Below are 13101 nucleotides of genomic sequence, written 5' to 3'. Positions count from 1 at the left end.
TTGAAGAAATCACATGATATACTCTTCAATGATCTCAAGCATTTCAAATGTCAAGTCCTCCACAACATCAAATCTATGTGTATTCATGGTCCATGAAGTTATATTTTGAGAGAAATTGGAAAGCTATTAGAGAGGGGGAAAAGAATTCATGGATTTCTTGTTAGAATAGTTATATACCCCATGTTTATCTTGAAACTATACTTATAGTTGTCCAAAATCTTAATTTTCAATATGGTGCACATGAAGTGTTTGATAGAATGTATCAAAGAAATCATGCTCATTTTCAAAGATGGTTTTCTTTTGATGTTTGAAAACATGTTTGTGGGTTCCTTTATGGCAAAAGAGTTAATTCTCTTACTTGATTTGCTCATACTTCTTATATCAAAGACGAGAACTCTCAAATGTTTGTTCCTTTGGTAATCTACTTTTTCCTTAGTTTTTCATAAGATCATATGAAGAGGAGATAAGAGAACAAAAATAAAAAAGAATTGAAGTGGGAAGGTTCAAGAATGGTGATTACTAGTGGTTGAAAAAGGTTAAAATCATAAGATCAACGATTTGCATTCTATATGGAGAAATAATCATGTGTGAGAGCTATTAAAAGTAAGGAGTATATCTCCGCCCACAACCGGAAAATGGGTTATAATTGTCCGCTTTCTCTTTAAATAGAGAAAATACCTGGCAATGGCGCCAACTTTTCTTCACATGGTCTTCCAATGGAGAAAAGATAAACAACACCTGGTAATGGTACCAACTTTTCTTCAAATGGAGAAAAGAAAAACAACAACAAAGAACAACAACAAACAAAGAACAACAACAACAACGAACAACAACATAGCAACCTCACAATGATGTCTCCATATCAATACCAAGTCAACATTTACAAATTTTAGCAAACTCATGAATTTTTCACTAGCAAAAGTCATTCGTTTGAAGGGGAATGTTAGAATAGTTAGTCCCAAATTCTAAAATTAATAAAACTTCTCTCTTGTGTAACTCTTTATAAAGAACTTATGTAATAGCTAGGAAATCAATATAATCAATACAATTTCTCTTTTCTTACATTAGTTATTCAAATGCTAATTTTTTATAGTTATTTGTAACCGGCCTATGAAAATTTACTACACTTTACTTGATATACAATTGTCAACACTTGGTTGACCAAATAGTTGATAGTGTTACAAAAACTTCAAAACCCCAGAGGTCTCAGGTTTGATTATCAGAGGAGGTGAAATTCATAGTTATTGAATAAGGTATTAAATATATTGATGTCTTATAATGATTAACGTAGATCGTAGTCGATTTCTCAAAAAAGAAAAAGAAAAAGAAAATCAAGTATAGTTTGTTTGACGAGGTGCTTGTACAGACTTTGTATTTCATGAGGAGTGACGGTAAACGTTTATTGGAACTAAAAAAATATTCTAATGGGACTAGTAAAAAGAAGCAAAATTTGTATGGTGAATTAGAAAATGATTTCAAACTAAAGTTTCAGAGAAACAAACTGTAATGAAAACAACCTTGAATGCTCATAAATTAATCTTATAACTACTACATCACTATAAGTACAATTACTTAGTTTTTTTTTTTGTTTCATAGAGTACTACAATTACAAAAATGGAAGTCCATCATAACTAGAGATAATAAGGTACATAAAACTCAAATAGGGACAGCTTTAATTGACTAGTGACGTGATCGACTCCAACCCGTCGCGCTATTTTTCTTTATCTGGAGTGTGAACAATTAGAACGGACTACATGACCCTGATCAGTATGCCCCAATCTCTAACCCTTAAATGATGACAGCTTTATTTGCCCACTTCTGTATACTTTCTCTCTAGAGGAATGATGGAATTAGATGTAGTATTAAAGATAGAGGTGAAAATGTAAGATAACAAGGAACAACATAAGAAGCAAAGCATAAAGAAGAGCATGTACTAGTATAGATGCCAAACTAGTTTTCATGTTCATGAAACCGACAGGTCCATCTTTCCCTGGTAGTTGAAGTATTAACCCTGGTGATACAAATGCAAACAGAGCTGTTGCTACTATTGCTCCTGCCCAATCTCTCATTCTTCTTCTTCTCCTCTTATTTCTCCACCCTCTCTCACTCTCTATAGACTTTAATTGTTATGTACTTTGAGGACATGTCTCTCTCTCTATCTCTATCTCTCTCTCTCTCTCTCTCTCTCTCTCTCTCTCTATCTATCTCTGGGGTGTCACTCATGATTAAAGACCAAACACATAAAAATGGTAAGAATAATCAAATCATTAAATGTCCTTTAGATGCCCAAAGGATATGTTTTTTAGATAGAGAATCCTATAAAGTTAACCCCATTATCATTTTTACCCTTTTATTTTATTGTAGACTTCTTTGGGTTATGAATGGGATAAGAATGGTCATTCTATCCTAATTTATTGCCAAAGAAGACTGAATGGGTGTTTGGGAATCATATTCTTAGGAACCCCATTCCATTATCAGTCATCTACATACCATAGGTAGTTTTTTTTGTTGAACTAATACCATAGGTAGTTAGCTATCAATAAAAATGCCATCACTATTATAAATACTCCTCTTGAATTTGGATTAGACGGGCCAGTTGTCTTCTACCACCCTTGTTAAATTTGTGATCATCTAATTCAAAATCAATTTCCAATGAGAGAAGAGTACATAAACATTACATTCTGGACTCATCTTTTTCTCATGTAAGACTATTCTCACTCGCCCTTTCATGTGTGGTTTTATTTGAGGTTAACACATATTTCTTATTTCTTTTCAGGTGACGTGTAGCTTTGATACTATGTTAGGTTTGTGGTCATCTAACTCAAAATCAATTAGTAATAAGTGGAAAGACCTAAACGTTATATTTTTGGTTACTAGTTCATCATTTTTTCGTATAGGACATTCTCACAACCCTCACGCTAAAAACTAGCTCAAAGAATAAAGTTTTTTTAATACATTTATAAACCGACCGATACTCTCTTCCTTACCTGATCGTGAAATAATTCCAACAATCGTTTATTTCGCATACCTGACTCCAAAGTATATGCCCCTCTTCTAGAATTGAACTTGAAAGAGGGAAGTAACTATGAACGAGATTCTACTTGTTTCTCCTCACAATCAAACCAAAGACACTAATAACACTTGAATACGATTCAACTTGTTTTTATTTTGGTGTAGAACCTGAAAAACCCTAGTTAAACTGGAATATGATTATATCTGTTTGGGTGGTCTTGGCCTCTTGGGTCTAGCTCAAAAAGCTATCTCTTTAGTGGGTGATGCTTTTTCTAGAATAAGTTCCAAATGTCACTCTCCTTTCCGCTAAAAACACCACTAGTCCTCTACTAGTCTACTACCACTACCTTCTACACAAACTCTCCTTCAAAATTAAAAAAACAGAACTACTTTCCCCTGTTTTGAGACTCTGTTTGTGAAATTCTTATTCAATGGCGGATTGGGCGCCGGTACTGATAGGGGTTGTGTTATTTATACTACTGTCGCCGGGACTGTTGTTCCAGATACCTGGACACACTCGACACATGGAGTTTGGTGGATTCAAAACAAACGGGAAATCGATTTTCATTCACACAGTCATCTTCTTCGCTCTCTTCACCATCCTCACTTTAGCTCTTCATCTTCACATCTACGCCGGCTAACCCTAATGATGTAACCTTCCATTTTCCATATATGTATGCATTTGGGTTTCTGTTTTTTATTACATATTTGAGAGAAATCGATTTGTATGAGAAGAAAGAAAAGTTTGTTGTTTTTGTTCATCAGTTAATTTGTTAAACTTGTTTCTCTCTGTTAAATCAAAGAATGAAATATGCCCCCAATTCTACAAGGGCCTCGCTAAAGTGCTATTAGCGCCACCGTGCCCCTTCGAGATCGGTAAGGTAGAACAGATTTTGGCTCACAATATTGGTCGGTCTCCACCGATTTGAGTTCCAATAACTTCAAGAAAGTTTGGGGTTTAAATCTGTGGGGTTATTCAAAACCCCCTAGTTTGCAACCAAAATTAGGTTTAGTGGGGATCTTTCTTGGGGTTTAAATCTGTGGGGTTATTCAAAACCCCCTAGTTTGCAACCAAAATTAGGTTTAGTGGGGATGAAATTATAGGCGGATTCTTCTTAATGAAAATTTAGAGAAAACTTATGGACGAAATGAAAAAAAAAACAAGAGGTCAAATTTATAAAGAACCAACTTATCAATTTAGGTTTCGATTTAGTCTCCCTACGAAATTTGAAATCCTCGTTGTAAGAGGTGTTGTTCTTGTAGTTGTTATCTCTTTATCTTCTTCTTCCTTCACGCATACTCAAAGCACGCATATTCAAAGGAGAGAAAGAACATTAAAAGTAGTGTCTATAGGATTGAAATGATTTTGTCAATCAAAATTTAAGTTTATTATTTTTGAACGAAAACAATACTTCAATACAATTGAAGATCACAAAAAGAAAAAAAATGGTTGACAAAAGTAGTGTTGGTAGGGTTGGAATAATTTTATCAACAAAAATTAGTTCAAACACCACTGATTTTGTTACCGAAAAAATAATTTGATCCTATTGCAACACCAAAGTGGGAATACTTGTTTCGGGAGGGGGCATTTCTAGGGGTGTTCGTTGGTTCGGTATCCGGTATTTTGGTGTCATCCGTTACCAAACCACTCATGGTTTGGTTAGTGATTTTTCAAACCGTTACCAAACCGCTCGTGGTTTGGTTCGGTTACTAACCAAACCATCATAAGCGGTTTGGATACTACTAGATACCAAACCATCTATAAAAACAATTTGTTCTCCATGAAAATCGGTGAATCGAGTTACTTTCTGCATACATTGACGTATAAAATCAAGACAACGCTCTTAAAAAACCTGGAGAAACGATCAAACTAACATAATACGTCGAAAAACATTTGAAACATTAAAGACATGTGCAGCATCTACCGAAATATTTTATAGTAGCTAGTAACATTAGTATTAGTAACACATGAATTGTTTTAATCTAATCCTAGATAGTGACATTATATTGTAGTAGTATTGTTGTTTTGTATGTGTGGTAGTTATTCTTGCTTCTGGCAAGAACTTGATCAAAGGTGTGTATTTGTATGAAATTATAGAGATATGATAGATATATTTTAGGAAAAATTATGCAAATATATAATAAAATTACGTATAATAATTGAACTTGACTGGTTCGGTTTGGTTTTAATGGTTCCTAAAAATTACATCCACTTACCAAACCAAACCAGTTGGTTTTTGGAAATCTACAACCGTACCAAACCACTCGTTGTTTGGTTTGGTTTGAAAACCGACTGGACCGGTTTGGATTGGTTTGGTTTGATTGGTTCGGTCTATTTCTGCACACCCCTAGGCATTTCTTAAAACTAGGGGTGGGGCATTCATAAGTGGTAGGCGCTGATAACATTTTTTTTTGGAAATTGACTACGATGTACGATAGTCATTACAATGATGTTGATACATCAAAGATGTGATAAGCACAATATTGCCAAATTTGGCTCACAGAATTGGTCGGTCTCCACCGATTTGAGTTCCAGTAACTTGAAGAAAGTTTGGGGTTTAAATCTGTAAGGTTATTTTAAACTCCCGATTTTGCAACCAAATTAGGTATAGTCGGGATGAAATGTTAGGCAGATTCTTCGTAATGAAATATTAGAGAAAACTTATCAAGGAAAAAGAAAAACACAAGAGGTCAAATTGGCAAAGAACCAACTTATCAATTTAGGTTGTGATTTAGTCTGCCTACGAAATTTGAAATCTTTGTTGTAAGAGATGTTGTTCTTGTAGTTGTTATCTCTTTATCTTCTTCTTCCTTCACACATATTCATGGGAGAGAGAGAGAGAGAGCAATAAAAGTAGTGTCTATACGATTGAACTGATTTTGTCTTAAGTTTATTATTTGTGAAATAGAATAGTACTTCAATAAAATTAAAGATAACAAAAAAAAAATCTGTTGAGAAAAGTAGTGTCTGTAGGGTTTAACCGATTTTATGAACAAAAATTAGTTCAGACACCGTTGATTTTATTACGGAAACAACATTTTGATCCTATTTTCAACACCAAGAGTGGGGTTTAGGGAGGGCCGGAGGGGGCATTTTTTAGGCGTTTTCTTCAGACTAGGGGGTGGGGCGTTAATAGATGGGAGGCGCTGATAACACATTTCTAGGCTTTTTTAGAATGTCGATGGCCCATAGAGAAGTTGTATAGGAGCCTTCCATTTTTACTAATGGTGTCTATTGGCTTCCCCTCAATTTTCCCAAGAAAAATTGAGTGGTCATAGTTTTTGTAACCAATGCGACTCAAAGAGATTTTTTTATATGAGGAAAAAAAAAGATTTGTCAAATTGGTTTCATAATGACATTCGAATATATTTAGATTAACCTAATTTAAATTAGTTTCATATAAAAAGATTTTTTTATATGAATTCCTTAAACCCTAAAACAGTCAAATTGGCTTCATGTTTCACATTTTGTGAACAAGTTCAAATATTTTTAGATTAACCTAATTTAAATCAGTTAAACTTTAGGTTTAGTTTTTGACATTTTGAAAGATCATATTTCAGGTCTGAACGAAAAACTTAATGAACTCAAGAATGAAGTAATGGAGTCAAAAAACGGGTTGGAATTGAACAAGATTGCGTTCGAGAATGAGTTAAAGGATGTCATAAAGCGCGAAGTAAAAGAAATGCGACCTCTGGAAGAACAAGTTAAGGCGAGAACAAAAGAATGTGAAAATCTGAAGCTGAACAAATCGAACTTGGAAACTCAAAACTTTATGTTGGAGAAGATTTTGGTTAACTGCTTGAATGAACTAAAATCATTGAAAACCGATAAGAAGTCATTGATAGATGAAGTGAAAGCTAAGACAAATGAAGCTGACTGTTTCAGAGTTCAAAACTCAAACCTGCAACTTAAGAACACCAACTTGCGAGATCAAATTTCACGTTCGAATGAAGAAGTGAAAGAACTCAAGAATGAGTTAATGGAGTCTAAAAGCAGATCGATATCAGGCGAGATTGAGCTTCAGAAAGAGTTAAGGGATGCCATGAATGAAGCAATAGAAGAAATTCAATCTCTGAAAGAAGAAGTTAAAGCAAGAACAAATGAATGTGCAGATTTGAAGGATAAAAACTCTAAATTGGAACTTGAAAATACTTCATTGCAGAAGATTTCGCATGAACTCAAGGGTCAAATAAATTCATGATGGGTAAGCAAGAACAAGTCACTTAAAGATCAGGTGAAAGCTCAGACGGATGAGACTAAAAAGTCGAGAAATCAATACTTAGAGATGGAACTTATTAACACCAACTTGCAAGAACAGATTGAAGAACAAGAAGCAGAGTTAGAAAAAGCGAAAAGTACGATAAAAACATTGATTGGAGCAGTCAAACATAAAGAATAGTTCACAAGAGAAGACTAGGTAAAAGATGATAAAGATTACATGGTTTGACTTAACTGAAATTCGAATATAGTGAGGATGAAGCATCTTTTACTTGTATAGTTCACAGATTTTTCTAATAAAGCTCAGCTCAAATCTTTTCTCTTTTAGTCTCCAGATTGTCATATTTGGATAGTTTTCAGATTTTTCCTTGAGTTTGATCGTCATTGGAACGTATGGAAGTGCAATTGAAAAATTCAAAGGCGTCCCTGTCATTTCGTTTAGATGGTGCCATGGTTTTGTAGAACACATGGGGAGGCTGTAATTTTCAAATGACATATTCCAAAATGGTTGATATTCGTTACTCTACGTAAAATGATATTCTTTTGAATTTGGTTAACATAGGTTCAAAATTCTCAAAATGTAAAGTATAATGGAACAATTCAAGGGCTGAAATATATTTGGAATAGTGAGGGTGTCCGAGGACTGAGGACCCTTCAGAGTCAATGGCACTAACTGCGCAAGTATTGTGTCCAACTCCGTTGTCAAATTCTTTAGTTACGAGCAATCATCGATGTCAGAGTTCTCTTTCTTTGACTAGGAAACTCTTATGAGTAGTTTGGAATTCGTATTGTCAAAGGAGAATGAGGTTCTTCTGAGGGCAACCAAGGTTTCGGTTTAAAAACACGGTAGTCTAGCTATCTAGGTGACGAAGAGGATGAATGCATATTCTTTTCCTATTGACTGTTGTGTTTTAAACTACAGTATTTTGCTGAGTGCGTGATGATTACGATCTATACTACTACTTCAATAAATATCAATTATTCAATTTAGAAAAAAAAATAATGAAATACATTAGGTTCGCCTTGATCCATAACCAAGGAGCTCCTTAGGCGCCCATTCATGGCAAAACTAGAAGCTCCTTGCCTTGTCTCTCCTCTAACTTCTTAAACAATATAACATAATTGAGAAAGGTCACCTATGGACCAAAATGCATTTGATCCCAGTACATGTTTATAATACGACAAAAGGGTGAAGATAAATTGCCCTTGAAACCATGTTTTCTGTCTAAAAGGTCTAAAAAAATATTCAGGAAAGAAAGAATTAAGCTAAAGTTCAACAATTGTATACAATATTTTTCATGAAATCTTAGAGAACAATCGTATCATTGATCTATAGATTTAAGAGATAATACTTGCACGACAAATCGGGCAAGTCTGCTTTAAAAATTCAGACTTTAGCCATTCATTAATACACTCCACATGAAAAATGTGTTTGCACTTGGAAAGCATGCACAATTTCTTCTCCTTTTTCTCCTTACCATCATTATCACTCGTATTATCATCTGTACCTTCTTCACGTATATTTTCCAAACAAATAGGACAATCGATAGTTGTTAGTGCATCTATAGGGGGCGCTTGCCTCGGTTGATCAGATGTACTTCCTCTTGAACTCATTCCCCTATTATTACTGCAACTTTGATCAACGAAATAATCACTCGTTAGAATAATGATGAATTGTTGTTGTTCTTCTTGACCATTATGATTAGTTCTTGGAGTTGGTCGAGAACGTAGACTTGAAATCCAACCTTGTTCGATAAAGGATATACTATAACTTAATGGTGGGAGAGTGGAGTTTCTTTGTATGTTCCGAATATTTAGAATTTGAGTTGACCTTGTTCTTATATACCGTATAAAAATATAGAAACAACGACAAAAAACATAAAACACAAAAAGTAACATGAAAACAGAAGCTACTATTTCTATAGCCGAAATTGATTCAGAAGAAGAATGGAGATGATTAGTATCCGAAGGTAGTGGTGAAGAAACTGGATTTAGCATGATTGATCGCAACGACTAGTACACAAAGTCTTAATTCTTGAGTGACGATCAAGAAAGCAAAACTGATTACATGAACTAAAGAAACAATTTGGGAGTGGAAACACTATCTGTTTGCTGAATATTGTGTTAGGAATTTGAGAGGAGGTATACGGGATACCCATGTAGTTTATATATAGTAGTATTAGGTAGTATATCCTAAACTGACTAGGAAAGTACGAAGTGATGTTAATTCGCTCAGGGGCAGTTAGGAATTTTAGAGGAGGTATACCGTATACCCTTGCCAAATTTCACAAATTTCGGTGTTTAGTATTGGGACTTTTTTTTTTTTTTTTTAAGGCAACATAACATCTATTGATTATAATGAAGGTGAATTACATGAGAGCTATGCTGAGATAGAGTGCAGTTAGACATACAAGTAGAGATGCTCAGTCCAGTTCTCCTATTACTAATAGCAAGGTTGTTAGCCTTGCTATTAAGTTTTCTATTTACAAACAAAAAGGCAATAGAGACAAAAGAAGAGACTAGTTGCTTGATTTCCTTTAGGATGTGGATCGCGGTCCAGTGGACTGAGCTTTGTTTCCCATTCAAGAAGTTGTGGACATTGATTGAATCTCCTTCCAAGAGTAAGTTTTTAACACCATGATTCTTTGCCCACTTGATACCCTGGAGTGCAGCCTTTGCTTCTCCTTCATCTACTGTCCCGAAGGTAGTGGTGGTGGACTCACTCGCAATTTGCTTACCTGTGTAGTCATGCACAACAAAGGCAAGAGAGGAGAGGAGTGAATGTTGTACAAATGAAACATCATAATTAATTTTTAGTGATCCTTGGGGGGGGGGTGGGTTCCACTGATGAGGACTTATTGCGCAAGGTTGGTGGTAAGTTCTGAGGGAGAAGACTTGAGATTGAATAAAGCTCCTTGTGTTGGAAACAATAGAGGACAAATTTGGGGGCGTACTCCTAAAGAGAACATCACATCTGTGCTTCCAGATATGCCAAAGGCAAGTGGACAGGGTCTCCAAGATGCTTAGGGAGGTAGAGTGATCTGTGTCCTTGTCCAAATTGTGATAGTGTTCAATCCATTCCTTAAAGTTTGAAAATCTCAAATCACTATTGTAGTCTGCAGAGAAATTAGCAAGAAAATTTTTCACAATATTACAATTTTGGATGAAATGCATTGTTGTTTCCTCTTCATTACAGCATAATGGGCAGATGGGTGAAAAGTTGGCTAGGATTCTGCCTAAGTGTGCATTGAGTGGTAGAATACCATGAGCTAATTTCCAAAGGAAGATGAGGATACGTGGGTGGACTCTCAGCTTCCATAGTAGTTTCCAAAATTGCCTAGTAATAGTAGTTGATTGATCCATAGGACTTAACTCATGAATCAAATGTTTGTAATAGGAAGAGACTGTGAAGTTTCCTGACTGGGAGAGAGTCCACTTATGGCTGTCATTTGGTGAAGTTAAAGGGATGGCTTGTATCTTTTGTTGGATTTCAGTGGGGAAAAGGAGAGATAAAGCCTGCTGGTTCCAAGTATGAACAGAAGTGATAAGTTGTGAAACAAGAGTATAACCATGGGTGTTTGTGGGCCATCCTAGCTGTCGTATGCCAGGTATCCAGGAATGGGTCCAAATGTTTAGTATTGGGACTCGGTTAAATAGTACAGGGACATGGTCAAAATATCATATTCTTTTTTCTTTTTTCTATTTTAAGCCCTTTTACCAATTAGAAAATAGACATTGTTTTTAGAGAGCTAAATCAAATAAATTTTATTGGGATAAAAACTAAGATTAAAATAATACAAGTATCGATGTTTTCTCTTATTTTCATGTCTTTCATTAGATCCACATTTCCTCGTACAAAATCTTATTTTTAATCTATTCTACAAAACAAGCGTCGCCTATAAACACTACATTCCTATCTACGTTTAAGTTGTTCCCATCTCTTTCTTTACAATGTAACACATTTATTATTTAATTATATTAGTGAAAATTGTTGGTGAAGATTTTTTTCAAAGAGTAAATATTTCGGTCATCATAATTACTTTATTTTTTTGTCGCCAGAATTTCGGCCACTGTGGTCGAAATACTGAACATATTCGGGCATAGTGGTTGAAATATGCCCAAAATTTCGACCAATATTCATATTCTGATCAAAGTAGTTGAAATTTAGGGCATATTTCGATCATATTGGTCGAAATTTTGGGCATTTTTCAATTATTTTGTCCAAAATTTTTCTGTAAAATTTTATTGAGTTATTTTCCAAATAGCCCCCAACTTTGTGACCAGCTTCCTACCTAGCCCCCTACTTTATCAAAAGTACCCAAATGGCCCCCTTTTTGAGTTACCGTTATCTCCGTTAACTAATCATCACCTCTCTCTCCTCCATCTCATCACCTCTCTCTACCACCTCATCTTCTCGCCACCTCATCGTCTTCACCGGCGAAGGTCGCCGGCAGATCAATTTTCCGGTCGGCGACCTTCAAACCTAAAAAAAAAGTCTCATGTTTTCTCTCTCTTCTTCTTCGCCACCTCACCGGCGAAGGTCGCCGACCGACTAATTTTCCGGCCGACGACCTTCAAACCTAAAAAAAATCTCATGTTTTCTCTCTCTTATTCTTCCTCTCTCATGTTTTCTCTCTCTTCTCACTCTCTCTCTCTCTCTATCCACTTTGTCAATTGTCGGTCTTGGAAACTAGATCCAAAATAGAGCAGTCGAAACATGAAAGGTCAAAAGTCATATGATTGTTACCTCCTTCTCGTTGCACATTGGGATCTGAATCAAAACCAGTGGTGGACCCATAAAAATTTCTTTATAGGGGCACTTTTAGTTGTAATAAGAAGTTGTAAATCGTCCAAAAATCTCGATGTGACGTCTAAGGGAGTAACTTTTATTACATTCTAAGTCAACCCAACTACTATTGCTTATGATTTGTATTGATTGTAAACAATATAAATAAGTAGTCTTGTATGCATTCAAATTATTTAAAGAAATTAAGAAAAGAAAGAGGGCATACATATTCTAGAAAAATAGTCAAAATATAACACACACTCACACAAACACACACACGCATGTATAAGAAAAAGTAATAAAAAGAAGTTATAAGAATGATATGAGAAAAACTCTAACGATGTTAATTGGAGTCAACATTGAGTTTACAATGAAAAAAAGGCTAAAAGGTGAATTGATATGTAAATACGGGGTCAAAATGTAGAAATATAAGACTAAAAATATAGATAATTAAAAACTAGGGCTCATATGTGAATTTACCCATAGAAAAACTAAAGAGTTATTTCCTTTTTGGCCCCCTACTTTGTGACCAGCTTCTTTTTTGATCCCTTATTTTTTATATATTCAAATTTGACCCCTATTTTTAAGTAAATGTCATAACTGCCCTTCCTAATTTCAAAATAAATATTAAAAAAAAAGATATTTTCACCTCACCTTTTTCGTCTGGCGACCTTTGTCGGAGAAGAGTGAGGTGAGGTGGAAATATTTTATTTTTTTAATATTTTTATTTTGAAATTAGGAAGGATAGTTATGTCATTTACTTGAAAATAGGGGGTCAAATTTGAATTTATGAAAAATGAGGGTCAAGAAGGAAGTTGGTCACAAAGTATGGGGCCAAAAAGGAAATAACTCAAAACTAAAAGAAAAAGGGAAAGGACTCGAACTCGAGACATTCAAAGCGTCGAGTTCATACTATCACCATTACACCAGCTGTTCTTTCATGAAATAAGTTTGGTACTTTCATATTTTTATATAGTTTAATACTATTTCACATCTAATTCTGGACCCATGGGGGCTTGTGACCCCACAGGCCCCTACGTGGGTCCGCCCCTGATCATACCATAGGATAATTTTGAGAATTTTG

At 35.0% G+C, this 13101-nt stretch overlaps 2 protein-coding genes across 2 annotated transcripts; one reads left to right on the top strand and one right to left on the bottom strand.

Annotated features, from left to right (window-relative positions):
- Window positions 1-1507: 1507 nt before the first annotated feature.
- LOC147547484 (DUF3339-domain containing protein) lies at window positions 1508-2206 on the bottom strand. Its single transcript, XM_086672062.1, has one exon. The coding sequence runs from the start codon at window positions 2067-2069 to the stop codon at window positions 1863-1865; it is 207 nt and encodes a 68-aa protein (XP_086528188.1). The 5' UTR covers window positions 2070-2206; the 3' UTR covers window positions 1508-1862.
- A 1136-nt stretch (window positions 2207-3342) lies between these two features.
- LOC147547483 (uncharacterized) lies at window positions 3343-3809 on the top strand. The gene has a single exon (XM_086669733.1). The coding sequence runs from the start codon at window positions 3444-3446 to the stop codon at window positions 3651-3653; it is 210 nt and encodes a 69-aa protein (XP_086525859.1). The 5' UTR covers window positions 3343-3443; the 3' UTR covers window positions 3654-3809.
- The last annotated feature ends 9292 nt before the right edge of the window (window positions 3810-13101 follow it).

The sequence above is a fragment of the Eschscholzia californica genome, unplaced genomic scaffold (assembly GCF_041429995.1).
Source record: "Eschscholzia californica isolate CP2 unplaced genomic scaffold, dmEscCali1.0.p SCAF_3, whole genome shotgun sequence".
Lineage (NCBI taxonomy): Eukaryota > Viridiplantae > Streptophyta > Magnoliopsida > Ranunculales > Papaveraceae > Eschscholzia > Eschscholzia californica.
This window is presented reverse-complemented; position numbering and strand designations above follow the sequence as displayed.